The 15,546-nt window shown below is 39.7% G+C and overlaps 1 protein-coding gene across 2 annotated transcripts in view; it reads left to right on the top strand.

The window, feature by feature from the left end:
• The window catches only part of Prkg1 (protein kinase cGMP-dependent 1), a 1,231,555-nt gene that overhangs the window by 1,172,315 nt on the left and 43,694 nt on the right, over window positions 1–15,546 (top strand). For both annotated transcript variants that reach the window (XM_087584755.1, NM_001105731.4), the window contains 1 exon segment: window positions 8,175–8,271. In XM_087584755.1, the coding sequence (XP_087440881.1) occupies window positions 8,175–8,271 (97 nt within the window).

The raw sequence follows: 15,546 nt of genomic DNA, 5'->3' as shown, positions 1-15,546 counted from the left end.
ATTTACAATAAATTCTTTGTGTATGCATATGCATGTGTGTACATGTCTGTATGCATGTGTGTGCATGTATGTGTGTGCATGTGTGTGTCCATGAGATTTATGTACAATATTTCCTCAAGTTCAAAGTTCAAGTGAAAGTGAAATTTGATAACAAATTTATTCCAAGACTCCAAGACTAAGGAGGATGTGTTTAAAGAAGCAACTGTGTGTAATAAATGCTTACATTCATGGAAAACAGACACAACCGCCATTTTAGAATCTTGAACTGTTATGCCCTCTCCACTGTCCTTTCATTTCTGTAATCTGGGTAAAGGAGCATGGAAAAGCACTAGGGCATAGCTCTTGTCATTCTCTCTCTCTCTCTCTGTGTGTGTGTGTGTGTGTGTGTGTGTGTGTGTGTGCGCGCGCGCGTGTGCGTGTGTGTGTTAGCACATATTTATTCAGAAAATCAGTTAAGAGAAACAAAAATTCATCTCAAACTGTATAAATCTTTGAAAACTTGGTTACAGTTGCATGTTGAACACATATTGCAAATTTTTAATATATAATAGCACATCCTCAACAATTTCTTTTACAAATATTTCTCTTTTAATTTTTTAAATTACCTTCTAAGCACCAATATACTTTCATTTTTGAGCACTTGTTTTGTGGCTAGAGTAATCATATGCCCAATATTATTATAGATTAATACTCAAGTACATAAGTATAGGTAAGTATATTATTATTAATAATACTGAAAAATACATGTGTTCAAATGTATTTTGTAACCACTGTGCTTTTCTTTTGTCTTTAAGTTTTCAGGACGTTATAAAACCTGCCTATGTGCAATCAGATAGTTTCAGAAAATAACTCACAGGCCGCAGGTCAGTCTCTCATCCCTGGGTCTGTCTCACCCTGACATTTTATATCTCCAGAATTAGTATCATTTTAGAAATGCAGATGTTGGGCGAAATGGACATCAATGGTGTTGATACAGATTCTGAACAAGGTCAATAGTTTAGTGCTCTGAGACTTGTTAAAAGCATCTCTAACAGTATGTGATTTTCCTCTTCTTTTTAAGAAATTTAATTTATTAAATGAGTGTAAATACCCTGTGACAAGAATCAGTGAAAGGTTCTGGTTCTAACTCTTCCGATATTTAATTAAAGAATCAGAATCAGGCATTTTCAATACCTGGAAGGACCAGTTACAAAACGGAAGCAAAATATGTGTTAGATCTTCTATAGAGAAAGTTAGAAAGAATTTAGCTGAGAGAAGATTTCTGTTTCCTGGAAGAAATCTACAGTGTAATTCTGGCATGCGGGATGCTTGCATGGCTATGGCTCCCAAGCAGAAGGTGAAGTGTGGTTCCCCCCTTGTACACACTGCCTGTCTCTTCTCAAGGGATGCACTTTACAACTAGATTGATTACGTGTGTGTGTGTGTGTGTGTGTGTGTGTGTGTGTGTGTGTGTGTGTGTGTGTTAACTCTGGTGTTCTCTTATAACATTATATATGATATAATGGCCTAAGAAGGCACCGTTGTGAAGTAGAGGTCGTGAGTTAATGTTATCTCCTATCTCCATGAAGAATAGATTTTCTCTTTTAGAAGAAAGTTGACCTAATGAAATACTCAAGATTTGCTAAATTAATGTTGCACCTCCTATTTCTTTTCACTAACTTAATCTACGAAAGCATTCACCCTGCTCTCAATGAGCTAAGAAGTGTTACTTTCATGCCTGATTGCCAAGAGCACTTTTGGTATGGCAACTAAGGAAGAGACGGCTGGTGTCTTGCTTACAAAAGCAATCAAGTTCCCCTTTACTGACTATTCTTGTTTAATTTGAACATTCCAGAATCAAAGGTGTATGGTATGTAGCTCCTAATGCTTTGTCCGTAACAGTTTAAGCAGTGCCGTAAGACAGTGGTCCCTGGTCCCTGGATTAGTTCCAATTAGACCTGTGCTGTGTAGGCAAATAAGGATTATTATTCCTATTTAATACTGCTTTCTCTATGCATGAGTGTGTATATATATTCATATATATTTACATTTACTACATTCATATTTATTTGTCACACAAATTATTCAATACACCAAGCTCTGTTGAATCAGAAACTACTATCCTATAATGTATTTTGTATGCAAATAAGTCTTAATTTAGTACCTAGTCAGGGTAGAGTGTGCATTTATCATAGACCAAGACTGTGTCTTCTGCGTGTAAACATTATTTCTAAAATCTCTCACTCCATTTAATACATTTCTGTATAAATATAGCTGTAGAGTCCAGTGACCCTTATTACATACAACGTGAAGGCAAATGATTTCTAGGCATTTTCCTGGGTGCTTTAAGAACTTGGACTCTGACTTAAACTAGTAACCAATTCATGTTGATTAGCTTATAGGTGTATGTTCAATATCTCTAAGGTCCCTAAACATTACAAAAAAAAGGTCTTGGAAGGTCAGTGTCATGGGCAGAACCAAGGTCACAAAGCGTTTTATCTGTTAATTCTGGTGTTCTCTTATATCATTGTTAAGTCCCAAGTAGACATTATCATCTGATTAAATCTCATGTTCTTACACACACAGTAAAAAAATAATTTAGTCATCGATTAGAGTCCATCTATGTTTGCTGAAAAACTTTTTATAGATTCCCTCAAGAACTGACCCGCCTAACGTCAGCAGCAATACAAACCCACCCAAGAGCAGTGAGTTCAGGCCAAGCCAAGAAACAATGTTTGTACATCAATCAGGACATTCTGAGACCTCGGTTGGTTTTTCTTGGAGGCTCCAATTTCTGAAGTTAATATTTATGGTCAATAAAGTGAACTAAAACCAACAGGGCTGTGTTTGCTCTGGTCAAGTGGTTCTTAATTACTCATCTAACTATGTTTTATTACCTCTTCTATGCTTAAGAGTATAGGTGATATTGTCTTCTTTATCAAATGGTGTAGAAACATGTGTGTTATTGTAACATTCAATGTAAGGATACAACGTTAAGTCTCATGAGTCTGGTTCCAGATGAATCACTCATCCAGTTGCTGAGACCCAGGGAAACAAGCTGACTATTTAATAATAATCTTAAATCACAGGCTATAGCTTCCAATTCTCTTAATACAAAAATAGGAAGTAGTTGATTCAGAGATTCTGTGTGAGAACCAGAGATACAAGTGTGGTGGTTAATAAAGACCCCCTTGCCTTTGCTGTTAATAATGGGAGAACTAGGAATCTGAAGACTATTATCTGTTCCTAAAAAACTGTGAGTCGGGGTTGGGGATTTAGCTCAGTGGTAGAGCGCTTGCCTAGCAACTGCAAGGCCCTGGGTTCGGTTCCCAGCTCCGAAAAAAAAACAAAAAAACAAAAAACAAAAACTGTGAGTCTAACCCAGAACAGATGAGTAGCTGTGGAAGGAGGAAAAATAGATGCAAGCGAGAAAGAAACGCAAATGTCCCAGGCTGCAGGTACCTCATCTACACACCCTCAGGTTTTTGGTTTTTTTGTTTGTTTGTTTGTTTAATACTTTATTTATTTACTTTATATCCCGATCATAACTTCTCCTCCCTCCTCTCTTTCCAGTTCCCCCCTCTCACCTTAGGAACTCCTGTGGCATAAAAGCAGAATTGGAAAGAGGGAGTGATATTCAAGACAGTCTTGTCACTTTTCAGCTGTCTTAACTGTCCATTTCACAGTTCAACAATCATCCTGTACGGACTAACAAGGCTCCATTGTTTCTAATCACTACCGCCCCACATGAATTTTATCATTAGGAGTGTTTGAGAAGTGATACATTCTCTTTGCCCGCCTCACCCAACAGACATAGATGCTTTCGCTTTTGTTTCCTTGTTTGTCTGTTACAGTTTGCTTGCTCGTTTTCTGTTTGCTGGGAATTGAAACCAGTCTCATACTTGCTAAGCACATGCTCTGTCTATAAGGCACAGTCTAACCTTACTTATGTTTTTTCAGTCTGTTTATGGGTGCATAGGCTTCATATGATTTTAGAGGCAACATATATACCAGCGTTCATACTTTTCATCATCTCTCAACATACCCATCATTTCCACACCATGACTAAGTTGGTAATGATAATGTTTAAGTTAGTGACTCACACTGACGTAAGAGCCATCAGAGAATATATTTTATAGCCCTGTCATAGAGTAAGAAACCAGACACTGAGGGTTCTACATGTTACTGAAATGAATTTTTATTAAACACTTGGCAACTCCTCTTCTATAACATCGTCCAGCCAATGAACGCACTTCCATCCCTAATTCCTTGTCCGTAAGTCTCCCCACAGCAGGTTAACTGAAAGCATGGATTGGATACTCATTTTGTGTTTGATAAAAGGATTATTTCATAGGTCACCAACTACTTACCTAGTTTCTTTCCATTTAAACTTTATCAACTCTAAATAACTTGGTTCATTGATGGACTCACATTTTCTTATATAAACCCACAAGGAAAAGGATGGGTATATCCCTGCCGTTATGGACAAAGAACAAACAGAAAATCACAGCTGAGCATCTTTAGACGCTCACAAGCTTGCACACAGGCTTGGTCATGTTTCAAAGTTGTTAATACAAAGGGGGAAATGTGAAAAGTGCCTGTGATGAAGGTTCTGCTCTTTAATAAACATAAATGAGAAGAAAAATGAAAATAATCTGAAATAATAGGCAACTCCCAGCATTTCCTGGGTTAGAAAAGAGAAACTTTTCCCTATGTGTTGCCTGAATTGTCTGAGAATTAGCCCCAAACACAAAGAGAAACAAAGGTCAAGACGCAATTGTCTTAAGGCCCCTTTAAGATACATCTCATCAATATTAAGCTAATACCTTCAGAGAATGGTTGGTTTTTTTTTTTCAATCAAGCAGGGATAGTTTATTGAACACATGGAGAACATTTCTAAAATTTTGCATAATAATACTAGCAAAGTAATTTTTAAAAAGTAGCAAACTATGATTACAAGGGACAATATTGGGACTCGCAATGCTTATAGTTAATGAAAGCATATATACGCTAAGGGATTCCTATAACTAAAGAAAAATGTCTACTAAGAAAGTGGGTGTCTTTGTGTGTGTATGTGTGTTTGTGTGTGTATGTGTATATGCAGGTATGTATATACTAGTGCATAAGGATGCATGTACGTGTGAGTGTGTGTGAGGAAGTGTGTGTGTATGTATGACTGTGTATGTGTATGACTGAGTGTGTGGGGGGGGGTAGGTATATACTAATGTATAAGGATGCATGTATGTGTGAGTGTGTGTGTGAGGAAGTATGTATGTGTGTATGACTGTGTGTGTATGACTGAGTCTGTGTGTGTGTTTGTGTGTGTGTCTGTCTGTCTGTCCTGTATGTGTGTATGACTGTGTGTGTATGACTGAGTTTGTGTGTGTGGGTGTGTGTGTCTGTCTGTCTGTCTGTCCTGGATAAGTATAAATACTTAACGTGTGGAAGTCAAAGGACAACTTTTAGAAGTTGGTTCTTGGAATTAAACCTAGATCGTCAGGCATGTTTTTCAAGTACTGTTATCAACTGAGCCATCTCACCAGCCCTTATTACTCATCTGTTAACATTTTTGAGCTGATAGCCAAAGTGATGGAGGACCAAAATAAAAGAACCCAACCCTTCTTGCCAGGTTCTACCACCCCTGGCTCCTTGGGAAGCAACTTCTCCCTCTGGTCTAATTTAATCTGAGCTCAGGCTCTGGGTTGCTACAGGAGCAGGCTGGAGCTTTTAGAAGACTCAGACCTATGGGGCTGGGCTCTGCTGTGCAGCAGAATCATGGGGAGTTTCTCACGGTGGGGACTCTGAGAACCAGCCCTACAAGTAACTGTTTCACTTGGGTAAGAGGCTCAGGCAGCTCTGGTGATCTGCTGAAGCTGGGAATCACTCATTCTGATGCATGTGCAGCCTAAATTTACAAGGTCAAATGTCACGGGGTATATTCAAGGGTTTAAGGAATAATACCATAAATTGGACATACAGATGTAGGGCAGTAATGCAATCGTCTGAGTGTGCACTTTTTGCTCCTGAGATCTGTATATCCAGCAAGCACATTACTATTCAAAAATGTTCCTTTTATGAATAGGTAAGGATTATTGGTTCTGACATGGCATTTTAGTAGTGTTTTATTCTGAATGATGTCACTTTGAATTAATAAAATTATCAATTATCCTAATCTGGTGGTACCCATGTATAATCCCAGTTCTGGGGAAGCTAAAGCAGAAAGCTCACTAGGTTAAAGCCAGCCTGGGTTATGTAATCTCAGAACTCAGGCAGAGCAAAGACAAAGCAAAACCTCAGTGGAAAGCAGCGACTGCCGTAATTAAGGAACCCGCAGTTGATGTGCTATCCTAAAACTTCAGCAACTGGCTGAGACGTCAGAGCCAACCCTTGGTTTTTTAAGTTTTCCCTCTCAGCTTCCTTTTCATGTTTGTTTTCTGAGGCTGATGAAATAGCATCGGGTATGAAGGTTTCAAAATGTTTCCTTTAAAAAAAAAATCTCGACATTTTAAAGAACAGATTTTGTTTTCCAAAACAAAAACCGAAAGCTGGAGAGATGCTCACAGGGCTGTGTTCCTTTAGACAACCAGGAAATGCTTCAGGGCCTCTATCCCTCATGGAGTCTGATCTCAGCAGATGTCCTTTGGAAACACCTGTTGGAGTCAACTCTGCCCCTGCCTGGTTAAATGGGCTGGAGGTTCCAAAAGCAGCCGGGTTTGGAATGTTAGATATGCGCATTTGTCCCTTAAGTTCCATTCCAGCCACTCAGGGCCTGTACTGCGCTGGTGACCTTTAGATTGGGTAGTGAGTGGGCGAAATCTGCCAACACTCTTGGATTCACCAGCTTTGTCTACAAAGGTTCAAAAGTAGCCAAATTCACACAATAAGCAAATAAACCAAGACTAGTGTTTTTCGGTCTGTTTTCCTCCACTCTGAGTTGTCTGTCAACGGGGGGACCTGTTGAAAAGCTATAACCCTGTAATTGTAAATTGAAGGGAGTTGAAATCTTATCTAAGAAGCCATCGTGTGCTTTACGACATAATGTTTAAAGGTGTGTTGGGTTATACTAGAGAATGCCTTGCAGCATAACACCAAAGGTGCTGGGTTGTTGTGTTAGAGTTAATCATTTGCACAAGCTGTGTTCGTACCACTTCCTCAAGTATATTCTTCATGCCTGTGCATTATACAGTATTAGATGGAACCCTGTTGGCCTGAAGGTCAAAGGTCATACATAGTGATTTTTCAACACTTCAATCATGAGACAGCTGAGTGATCTCCTGACCCGGCTTTAGTTAGTGGGCTGATCATCTCCACTTTAAGCCTTCCTGCCCTTTCTAAAAATAGCAGGGCCTTTAAGCAGGGTGTTATTTTAAGCAACTCGTACTCGGGTTTTCTCATTGGACAGAAGCACATTTTGGCCTCTTGCCTCTGTCAGATTGACACTTGTGCAGTGAGGCCTGGACGCTGCTCCCTGCTTGCCACTCATATAAGAGGCTTGCAGACCTGAAGACCCTGGGATGGCGAGCAGAGAGTCAGCGAACAGATGTGAGCCAAGGAAAGACCTTCCTTAGGGATGTGATTATGAGTCTCCTGGAGTTTCTACTTCAGACATTTGCACCTCGGCCCTCAGCTTTTGGGATCTGTTTGGTGGTTTTTTTGTTTTGTTTTTCTTTCTAAAACCTGGCTGTGATTTCACTCCAGAGACACCCCGACTTGTTTCTGGCTCCCGCCCCTTCAGATAAACACTGATAGAAGACACTGTCATTCTGTGGATAAGGGAAACTAATGAGAAACTGCTATATAAAAGCTGGACAGCAAAACCAAAACCCAGCAAACCCTAAACATCCAAAACAAATCCAAAAGAGAACAGCTCAAACGATCCACACTCGCAAGAAGACCCGTAGAAAAAACACCAAGATGTGACTGAGTTGATAACTGGGCCGTAGCGGTCACTTGACTGCCGTGCACTGGATACTCTGTATATCTTTTCTCCTTTGAAAAACAAGTGCAAGTCTATGTTATTCTATACAGCTGGGACCAAAAAATTATGAGTGTGAGAAAAACGCAGACTCTAAAAGCAAAATGGAATTGAAGCGGGTAAAGCCCGTGCCACAGTCTTGCCATTCCAGTACGTTCATACGTAGTACTCGTGTTAGCGCATCTAAGAAATTTCCATTTTTTCACATCAAAAAATCCAGATATGAAGCCGAAGCTGCCTTCTTCGCCAACCTGAAGCTGTCTGACTTCAACATCATTGACACCCTTGGAGTGGGAGGTTTCGGACGAGTGGAGCTGGTAGGTGAATTTTCTTTAAATGCTTTTCAAAGCTTTTCTCCCCCTTCTGCCCCCCTCACATTTTCTCCCCTGGGTTAACTCTCTGTTAGCCATCATGGCTTTAGTCAGAAGCAGACACCTGCATACAGGCATGTCCGAGACTGGTTAACAGCATGGGCTAGGATATGCAGTCAGTGTACTCAAAAAACTGCAGATTACCTCGTAGTGAGCTCTTCGTACTAAGTAAACGTTAAACACATTTCTTTAATGAGGAGCCTTAAAACACTATTTGCCCCCAAGATTGTCTATGACCTTCACTTCCTTCCTTAGTTCTGAACAGTGCTTATTAATGTAATTATGCCATGATTAAATGATCTTAAATGTAAACACAGAAGAGAAACTGTAGTATATTAGATATGTGCATATTTATATACATAAACTAAATGTAGTGGTGGTAACTCTGTGATCCTATCATGGTAAGAACCTAATTAAATAATAGTGATAATGGTTTGGATGCCTGGTATAGTGTATTTCACTTTATATAAATTTCATGTGGTTTACGTCATTAGGTGAAGGGATACACGTTATGGGACATGGTAAAGACACTTCTGTCCAAGTTCATTTGTTAAGCACATTGCATGAACGTGGTGTTAAAAAAACCATAAGAACATAGCTCTATTTTGTATTTGTTAGAAATAGGAATTTAAAATCTGACTTTTGCAAGAAACATTAAGAAAGGAAGTATATCCTGGTTACTTGAAGTGGCTGCATTCCAGTGCGGTGGAGTTAGAGAACAGAGTCACTCCCAGTGGGGGAGTCCCAGGTAGGAGACTCCAGTACAGTGTGCTGGGAAGTCCCTAGCACTGTATAAAGTGCAGTAAACAGTTACTGTTGCTACCCGAGGTCAGGAGGAATCCCTTCCATAACAGTCAAGTGAGCCAGAGCTATTCTTGATGTTTGTTTACATCGCGGTTGGGCTCCCTGACTTTGACACAGGGAAAATGTCATTTGCAGAAGCATTCGAAAAGGCCTTAGAACCAAGGTGTGTTCCCCTGAATCGGCATTATACTTCCCGCAACGCGGGCTGAAGCTTTTATAATAACTACTACTAATTCAGACACCAACGTCCAGAATGCACTTGCGGGGCTCTGGTTGTTGTTAATTATGGGTATAAAGATCCAGGAAGGGTACAGAAAACAGACAGTCAAATCTTCCTGCTTTTAAAATTTTTTTTTCCTACCAGTTAATGGAGCCTGCCCTAGTTTCTGCTGCTGTAATAAACACCATGACCAGAAACAGCTTAGGGAGGAGAGACTCTCGGAACTCCCTGTGGAACCAGAGGCAGGAACTAAGCAGAGTACAGGAGAAGGCTGCTTACTGGCTGGCTTTTCCTGGCTTGCTCGTCTTGCTTGCTTTAGATTATTATCATTCTTTTAAAGATAGTTACATTAAGTCCTTCTGCCCTCTTCCTCCGTCAAGCCCTTTCATGCCCTCCCTCTCAAGTTCATGGCCCCTGCCTGAGGCAGCATCACCTACGCTTAAGGCTGGGCCCTCCCATTAACCAAGAGAATTCCTCAGATGTGCCCTAGACAGACCTGATGAGGGCAATTCTTCCGTTGAGGTTGCCCTTCTCAAACGATGCCTGTTTGTGTGAGGATGACAAAAACCTAACCAGCATGGAGCCTTGCAGTTTCTTCAAGAGTTTGACAAGTTATAATTTTGACAAGTTTTAATGGTTAATGAAGGTCAGTGGCAGGACTATGATTGCACGGTGTGGCTCTGAAGCGCAGGGACACAGAGGAGGACGGGGAAGACAGTTCCCTACTAGTTCTCAGAGCAGTGATTCTCAACATCCATGTTGCAGCCCCTCCAAGGGGTTACGTATCAGATATCCTGCATATCAGATATTTACGTTAGGATTCGTAACAGTCATAAAATTACAGTTATGAAGTCGCAGTGAAATAATTCTATGGTTGGAGTCACCACAGCATGAGGAGCTGTATTATAGGGTCTCAGCATTAGGAGGGTTGAGAAGCACTGCCTTAGAGCCTGGTTTGGAGGGTATTTGATATAGATTAAAACAAGTTGTAAGGATTATGGGCAAGGGAGGGAAAGATGGCTCCATGGTCAGAAGAACGCAACTCTTTTTTTTTGGGGGGGGGGGTGGTTCTTTTTTTTCCCCCAGAGCCTTGCGCTTCCTAGGTAAGGGCTCTACCACTGAGCTAAATCCCCAACCCCAGAAGCAACTCTTAGCACTCACTCTGGACCCTGCCTTCAAATGATGTAATGCAGGGTTGGGGATTTAGCTCAGTGGTAAAGTGCTTGCCTAGCAAGCGCCTGGGTTCGGGCCTCAGCTCCGAAAAAAAAAAGAAAAAAGACAAATGATGTAATGCTTTCTTCTGCCTCCACAATGCTCTCACTTGCATACGTGTTGGTGCTCACGAGCGTGGGTACACACACACACACACACACACAAACACATACACACACATACATACATACACACACAAAACACATACATACACACACAAACACACGTACACACACAAACACATACACACACATACATACACACACAAGCACACACACACAAACACATACACACACACAAGTGCGCACACACACACACACACACACACACACACACACAAATAAAAATCTCTGGTAAAGACCAGGGACAATGAAATAACTGTTTTACTTGATAAAAGGCAACATTATGTCTACGAATTTCTGGAGAATCACTTCAAGTTGCCAATTTTGTGAAATACAGAGATTGTGTGAGAACGTTTGAAGGATTGCTTTACAATAGCTTTGCAAACAGCCACGAGGCCACTTCAAGTTGAAAAATGCAATACTGGCTTGAAAATTGAAAACTTACTGAAAATGAAAAATAGACACAAAATTAGGGGAGATTTAATCATATAAAAGGAAATATACTTTTTTTTCCTTTTTCTTTTTTTTTTTCTTTTTCCGGAGCTGAGGACCGAACACAGGGCCTTGCACTTGCTAGGCAAGCGCTCTACTACTGAGCTAAATCCCCAACCCCAGGAAATATACTTTTAAAAGACCAAATCTAGGTATGTTCATTTATACACTGTGCATGTTTGTATATTGATATATATATTATATGTAATATAATATATATAATTTCCATCTCAGGGAAGATATTATACACAACCACCTGATTTTCTCCTCTTGGATATTATAGTTGACTGATTTTTTTAATAGATATTTAAAGGAAACCAATGCCCCTGGCCTAGAGAGATAGTTCAGCGGTTAAAGGGGTTTGCTGCTCTTTAGAGGACCCAAGTTCGGTTCCCAGCATCCACATCCATCCGTATCAGGCAGCTCACAACCCCTCTAGCTCTATGTCCAGTAAATCTGAGACCTTCTCTGGAAGTCACATGCAAATACACACATGCACATTTAATCTAAAGTATTTTTTAAAGAATGAAAGAAAACCCAAAGCATTCATCTAGACTCAAAATGTAGCTAATTCGCAAAATGCTGATACAATATTCATAAATCCTTAGTGGGTCATTAGAGCCAGTGCATCCACTGAGATCAGAAACATGTCCTTAAACTCAGAAGTAGTCACAGCATGTGTGATCTTTCACGTCCTAAAATGTATTAGAGAGCATGCAATAAAAAATGTATTAGAGAGCATGCAGAATATCTAAAATGCATGGATTTTTAACACATGGAAACACAGTTCTGAACATATTAATATTTGAAAGTATGTAATATTTACAACTTGAGCCAACTAATTGTTATTTACCAATAATAATCAAGTATAGGACATTTAAAAAATAATGCAAAATTGCATTGCAGTATCCTAAACATTTCCGAGAATTGAGATTATAAACTCTCCAATGAGATATAAAAAGTCCCTGGGGTTGGGGATTTAGCTCAGTGGTAGAGCACTTGCCTACCAAGCACAAGGCCCTGGGTTCGGTCCTCAGCTCCGAAAAAAAAAAAAAAAAAGAGTCCCTAAATTTTTGTTTTGTCAGTTTAGATAAATTTAGGTGCAAGAGTATTTCCGTTGGGAGAATTTCCAAATAACTGACTTTTGTTTTGTGGAGATGAGAGCATCATGAGAAATTTAAATTTTATTCATAGTGCGGCCTACTTTCTGCTATCTGCCTTCTATCTTATGTTTTGCCCATGTTCTTAACTAATGAGCTCTGTAACGTGTTCAGTGTGATGTGTTTACTGTATGTCTTCCAGAAAACCAATTCTGTTTGCAATGTCACTCATGTATGCCATATGTTTATGCCTTCAGTACCACTATAAGGAAATTAAAGAATACCTTAATTATCCTAATGTGCAATGGTTATAAAATAATCAGATTGGCTTTAAAAGTCATATGTGAAAATGTGTCCCCTTTCTTTCTAATAACATCCATAATCTGTTCCATTTTGGGAGATGGGGGTCAGAGGTACCTGCTTTCAGAAAAGATTTGTCCACAGTCAGACACACAACTTTATAACTTGTCAATGTCCATAGTTTTTACCTTAAATATTAATTTATTCTGTAGTCCTAAGATTTCCTGTACCAACAGACTATATTTAGCTAATATACAAACCCAAAATATAAGCTTTATATTTTGGAGCTGTATTTTCTGCATTATATTTCAGCTTTCTCACGGTAACTCAGTGCAGGAGTTCCTGCCTAGGAATTGGTGCCACTTACAGTGGGCAGGTCTTCTCACCTCAAAGGATATAATCAAAACATTCCCCAGACACAGGCCCAGAGGCCAGGCTGTTCTAAAGTGTCCTTCACTAAGGCTTCTTTCCAGGTGATTCTAGATTATGTCAAGTTGACAATTAAAACCATCACAAACCCTCGACTTAAAAATAAAATAAAATAAAATAAAATAAATAAAAATAAAAATAAAAAACAATGTTCCGAGATGGCTCAACATGGGGAGAAAAAGCAAAAAACAACAACAAAAAAAAAAAATTGGGGAAGTCTGAAACCTGAGCTTGATCTCCAGTCAATGTGAAAGGAAAGAACTGACTCCATGACATTGTCCTATTACTTCTACAAGCACACAATGGCATGGCATGAGTGTGCCCCATCACACACACACATACACACACACACACACACACACACACACACACACACACACACACACACACACACGGGGTGGGGGGGAGAATAACTTTTTTAAAATTTCTAAAGTTTAAGAGCTTGAACTGAACAACCCAGAATGGCTGTGATGACAAACTCCTTAACCATAACAATGCTATGCCATTGTTTCTGTCATTCAGATTCCCTTTTCTCTAAATCTGTTGCTCCTATTTTTGTGGCAAAATGACTGTAGAGGAAAGATAGTCAGACAATATGACATGATAAAAAATATGGCGTTAGATGTTTGGATTCCCTGTTACCAGCTTGGTCATTTTCTTAACTCTCCTGGTCCTCAGTTGCCTCTTCTGTTAAATTAAGATAAAAATAGACCGTGTCCCTCATGAGGTTGTGATGATTAAAAGAATTGGAGTCACCATAGTACCATAATATATTATCTTTGGTCAGTGCATTTCAATGTCATTTTCTCATAATGATAATTGACACTGATTATTAAGATATGATCATAAAAACATCTTCACTTATCACTCCAGCTGTGTTCACAGAGGGATTAGAATAGAACAGCTTATCTTTTTTTGTCTGCCCATTGCTAGGCCATATTTCTTCTCTCAGAGTAAAAGCCTGAAGTCTGGAGACCGTAGGCAATAGATGCTATTAAATTCCCCTGAATCACTAAAGTTTCTCATGTTCTGCTCTACCATGAGAAATGACGGGAAGCAGTTTCCAGTCTTCCCCATGCCGACCTGTGTGTACCCGAAGTAACCTCCTTATGTATCCATTTCTCTTCTAAAGTGCAAAGTCAAACTCTCAGTAAGGAATGGGTTTCGGTGCAGGACACTGGGTGACAGCCATTCGCCCCATAACCATTTTTAAACCATGGAATTCTAAATGGGAAAATAAAACTTAGACTCATGCCAAAGGGTGTACTTGGGAATCTCTCATTCGGTTTGTGGATCCTGAAGTTCACTTCACAGAGGAGCGATATAGTAGTGAGTTGGAGTAACCATCCTGCTCTGAGAGGCACATGTGTGTGGTAGAGTCCTGTACTCTTGCCAATGATATCCACGCCACTTGCTTTCCAGGCTTCCTTGGTATGCACTTCAAAGGCAGGCAGGCATGGAGGCCCATGAAAAGCAACTGGGAACAAAATAGACAGAGTTGATTAAGTAAGAAGTGAAGTGATAAGCCTGGCACTCCGTTGCCAGAGCTTCATTTCATCACTCTTAAAGGGGAGGAGCTTAATCTGCTCCTTTAAGGGAAAGGGAAAGCCCTAGTGAGATGAAAACACTCACTATGAGCTCCTACTGCTGACCTGACCCACGCAGTAGTGACGTGGGATAGTTGTGGGGTTCCTGGGTAGCAGGGCTCTCCTGCGTTCTCTCATACTCAACAGAAATTGGAAATTGCAACTTTACCTAACCTTGATACAGTCTTCGTCCGGCTGTACTCTCCCTTACATAAGATCCACTATGAAATTATTTATTTTGTTTCTAAAATAAAATTTGAAAAGTAATTGTGATTGGTAGTATTAATTCCTAAAGAGGAGAAAGGCATTCAGGTAAATAATCAAGGTTCAGCCCGAAGGACACTTATAGAGCAGCACTTGGTACAGAACAAAGATATACTCCCTTATTTCTTTTTTTCTTTCATTCCATTAAATCATTTTAGTGTAGTAACTTTACATATGAAACCATTACACAGCTAGACTCAGGTAGCCCCTAAACAAACATATGGCTGGTTCCAACTTCAATGCGTTACCATGAACTTTTCTATACAGTCAGAATGGCCATTCTGAAGCTATGGGTCTTCGTTTTGGCTTTTTACATTTTACTGTCAATTATATTTTTCTGGTTTATCTACTAGGACAAAAAGAGAAATTCTATGGCAGAGTTGAAACTAGAATACCTCACCCCAATCAAAATGACTATCAAATGTTAGAAAAGGTATCAGGACAGGGAGAGGAACCTCATTCACAGCTGGTAAGGGTGAAGCGGGCATAGCCATGATGCTAGTCAGTTTGGAGGACACTCTAAAAATTAAAAATAGGACAACCATGCAAGCCAGCTATTCCACTCTTAGGCAAATGCCTACAGAACTCCATATCCCACCATAGCAATATCCACACACATGTTTAATTGCTGCTCTATTATAATAACACAAAATTTGTGCCAGCATGTCCATCAACCAGTAAATATTTAATGA

The sequence above is a fragment of the Rattus norvegicus genome, chromosome 1 (genome assembly GCF_021556685.1).
Source record: "Rattus norvegicus strain SHRSP/BbbUtx chromosome 1, alternate assembly SHRSP_T2T, whole genome shotgun sequence".
NCBI classification, from domain to species: Eukaryota; Metazoa; Chordata; class Mammalia; order Rodentia; family Muridae; genus Rattus; species Rattus norvegicus.
The sequence above is the reverse complement of the archived record's forward strand: the minus strand, read 5'-3'. Positions and strand labels throughout refer to the sequence as shown.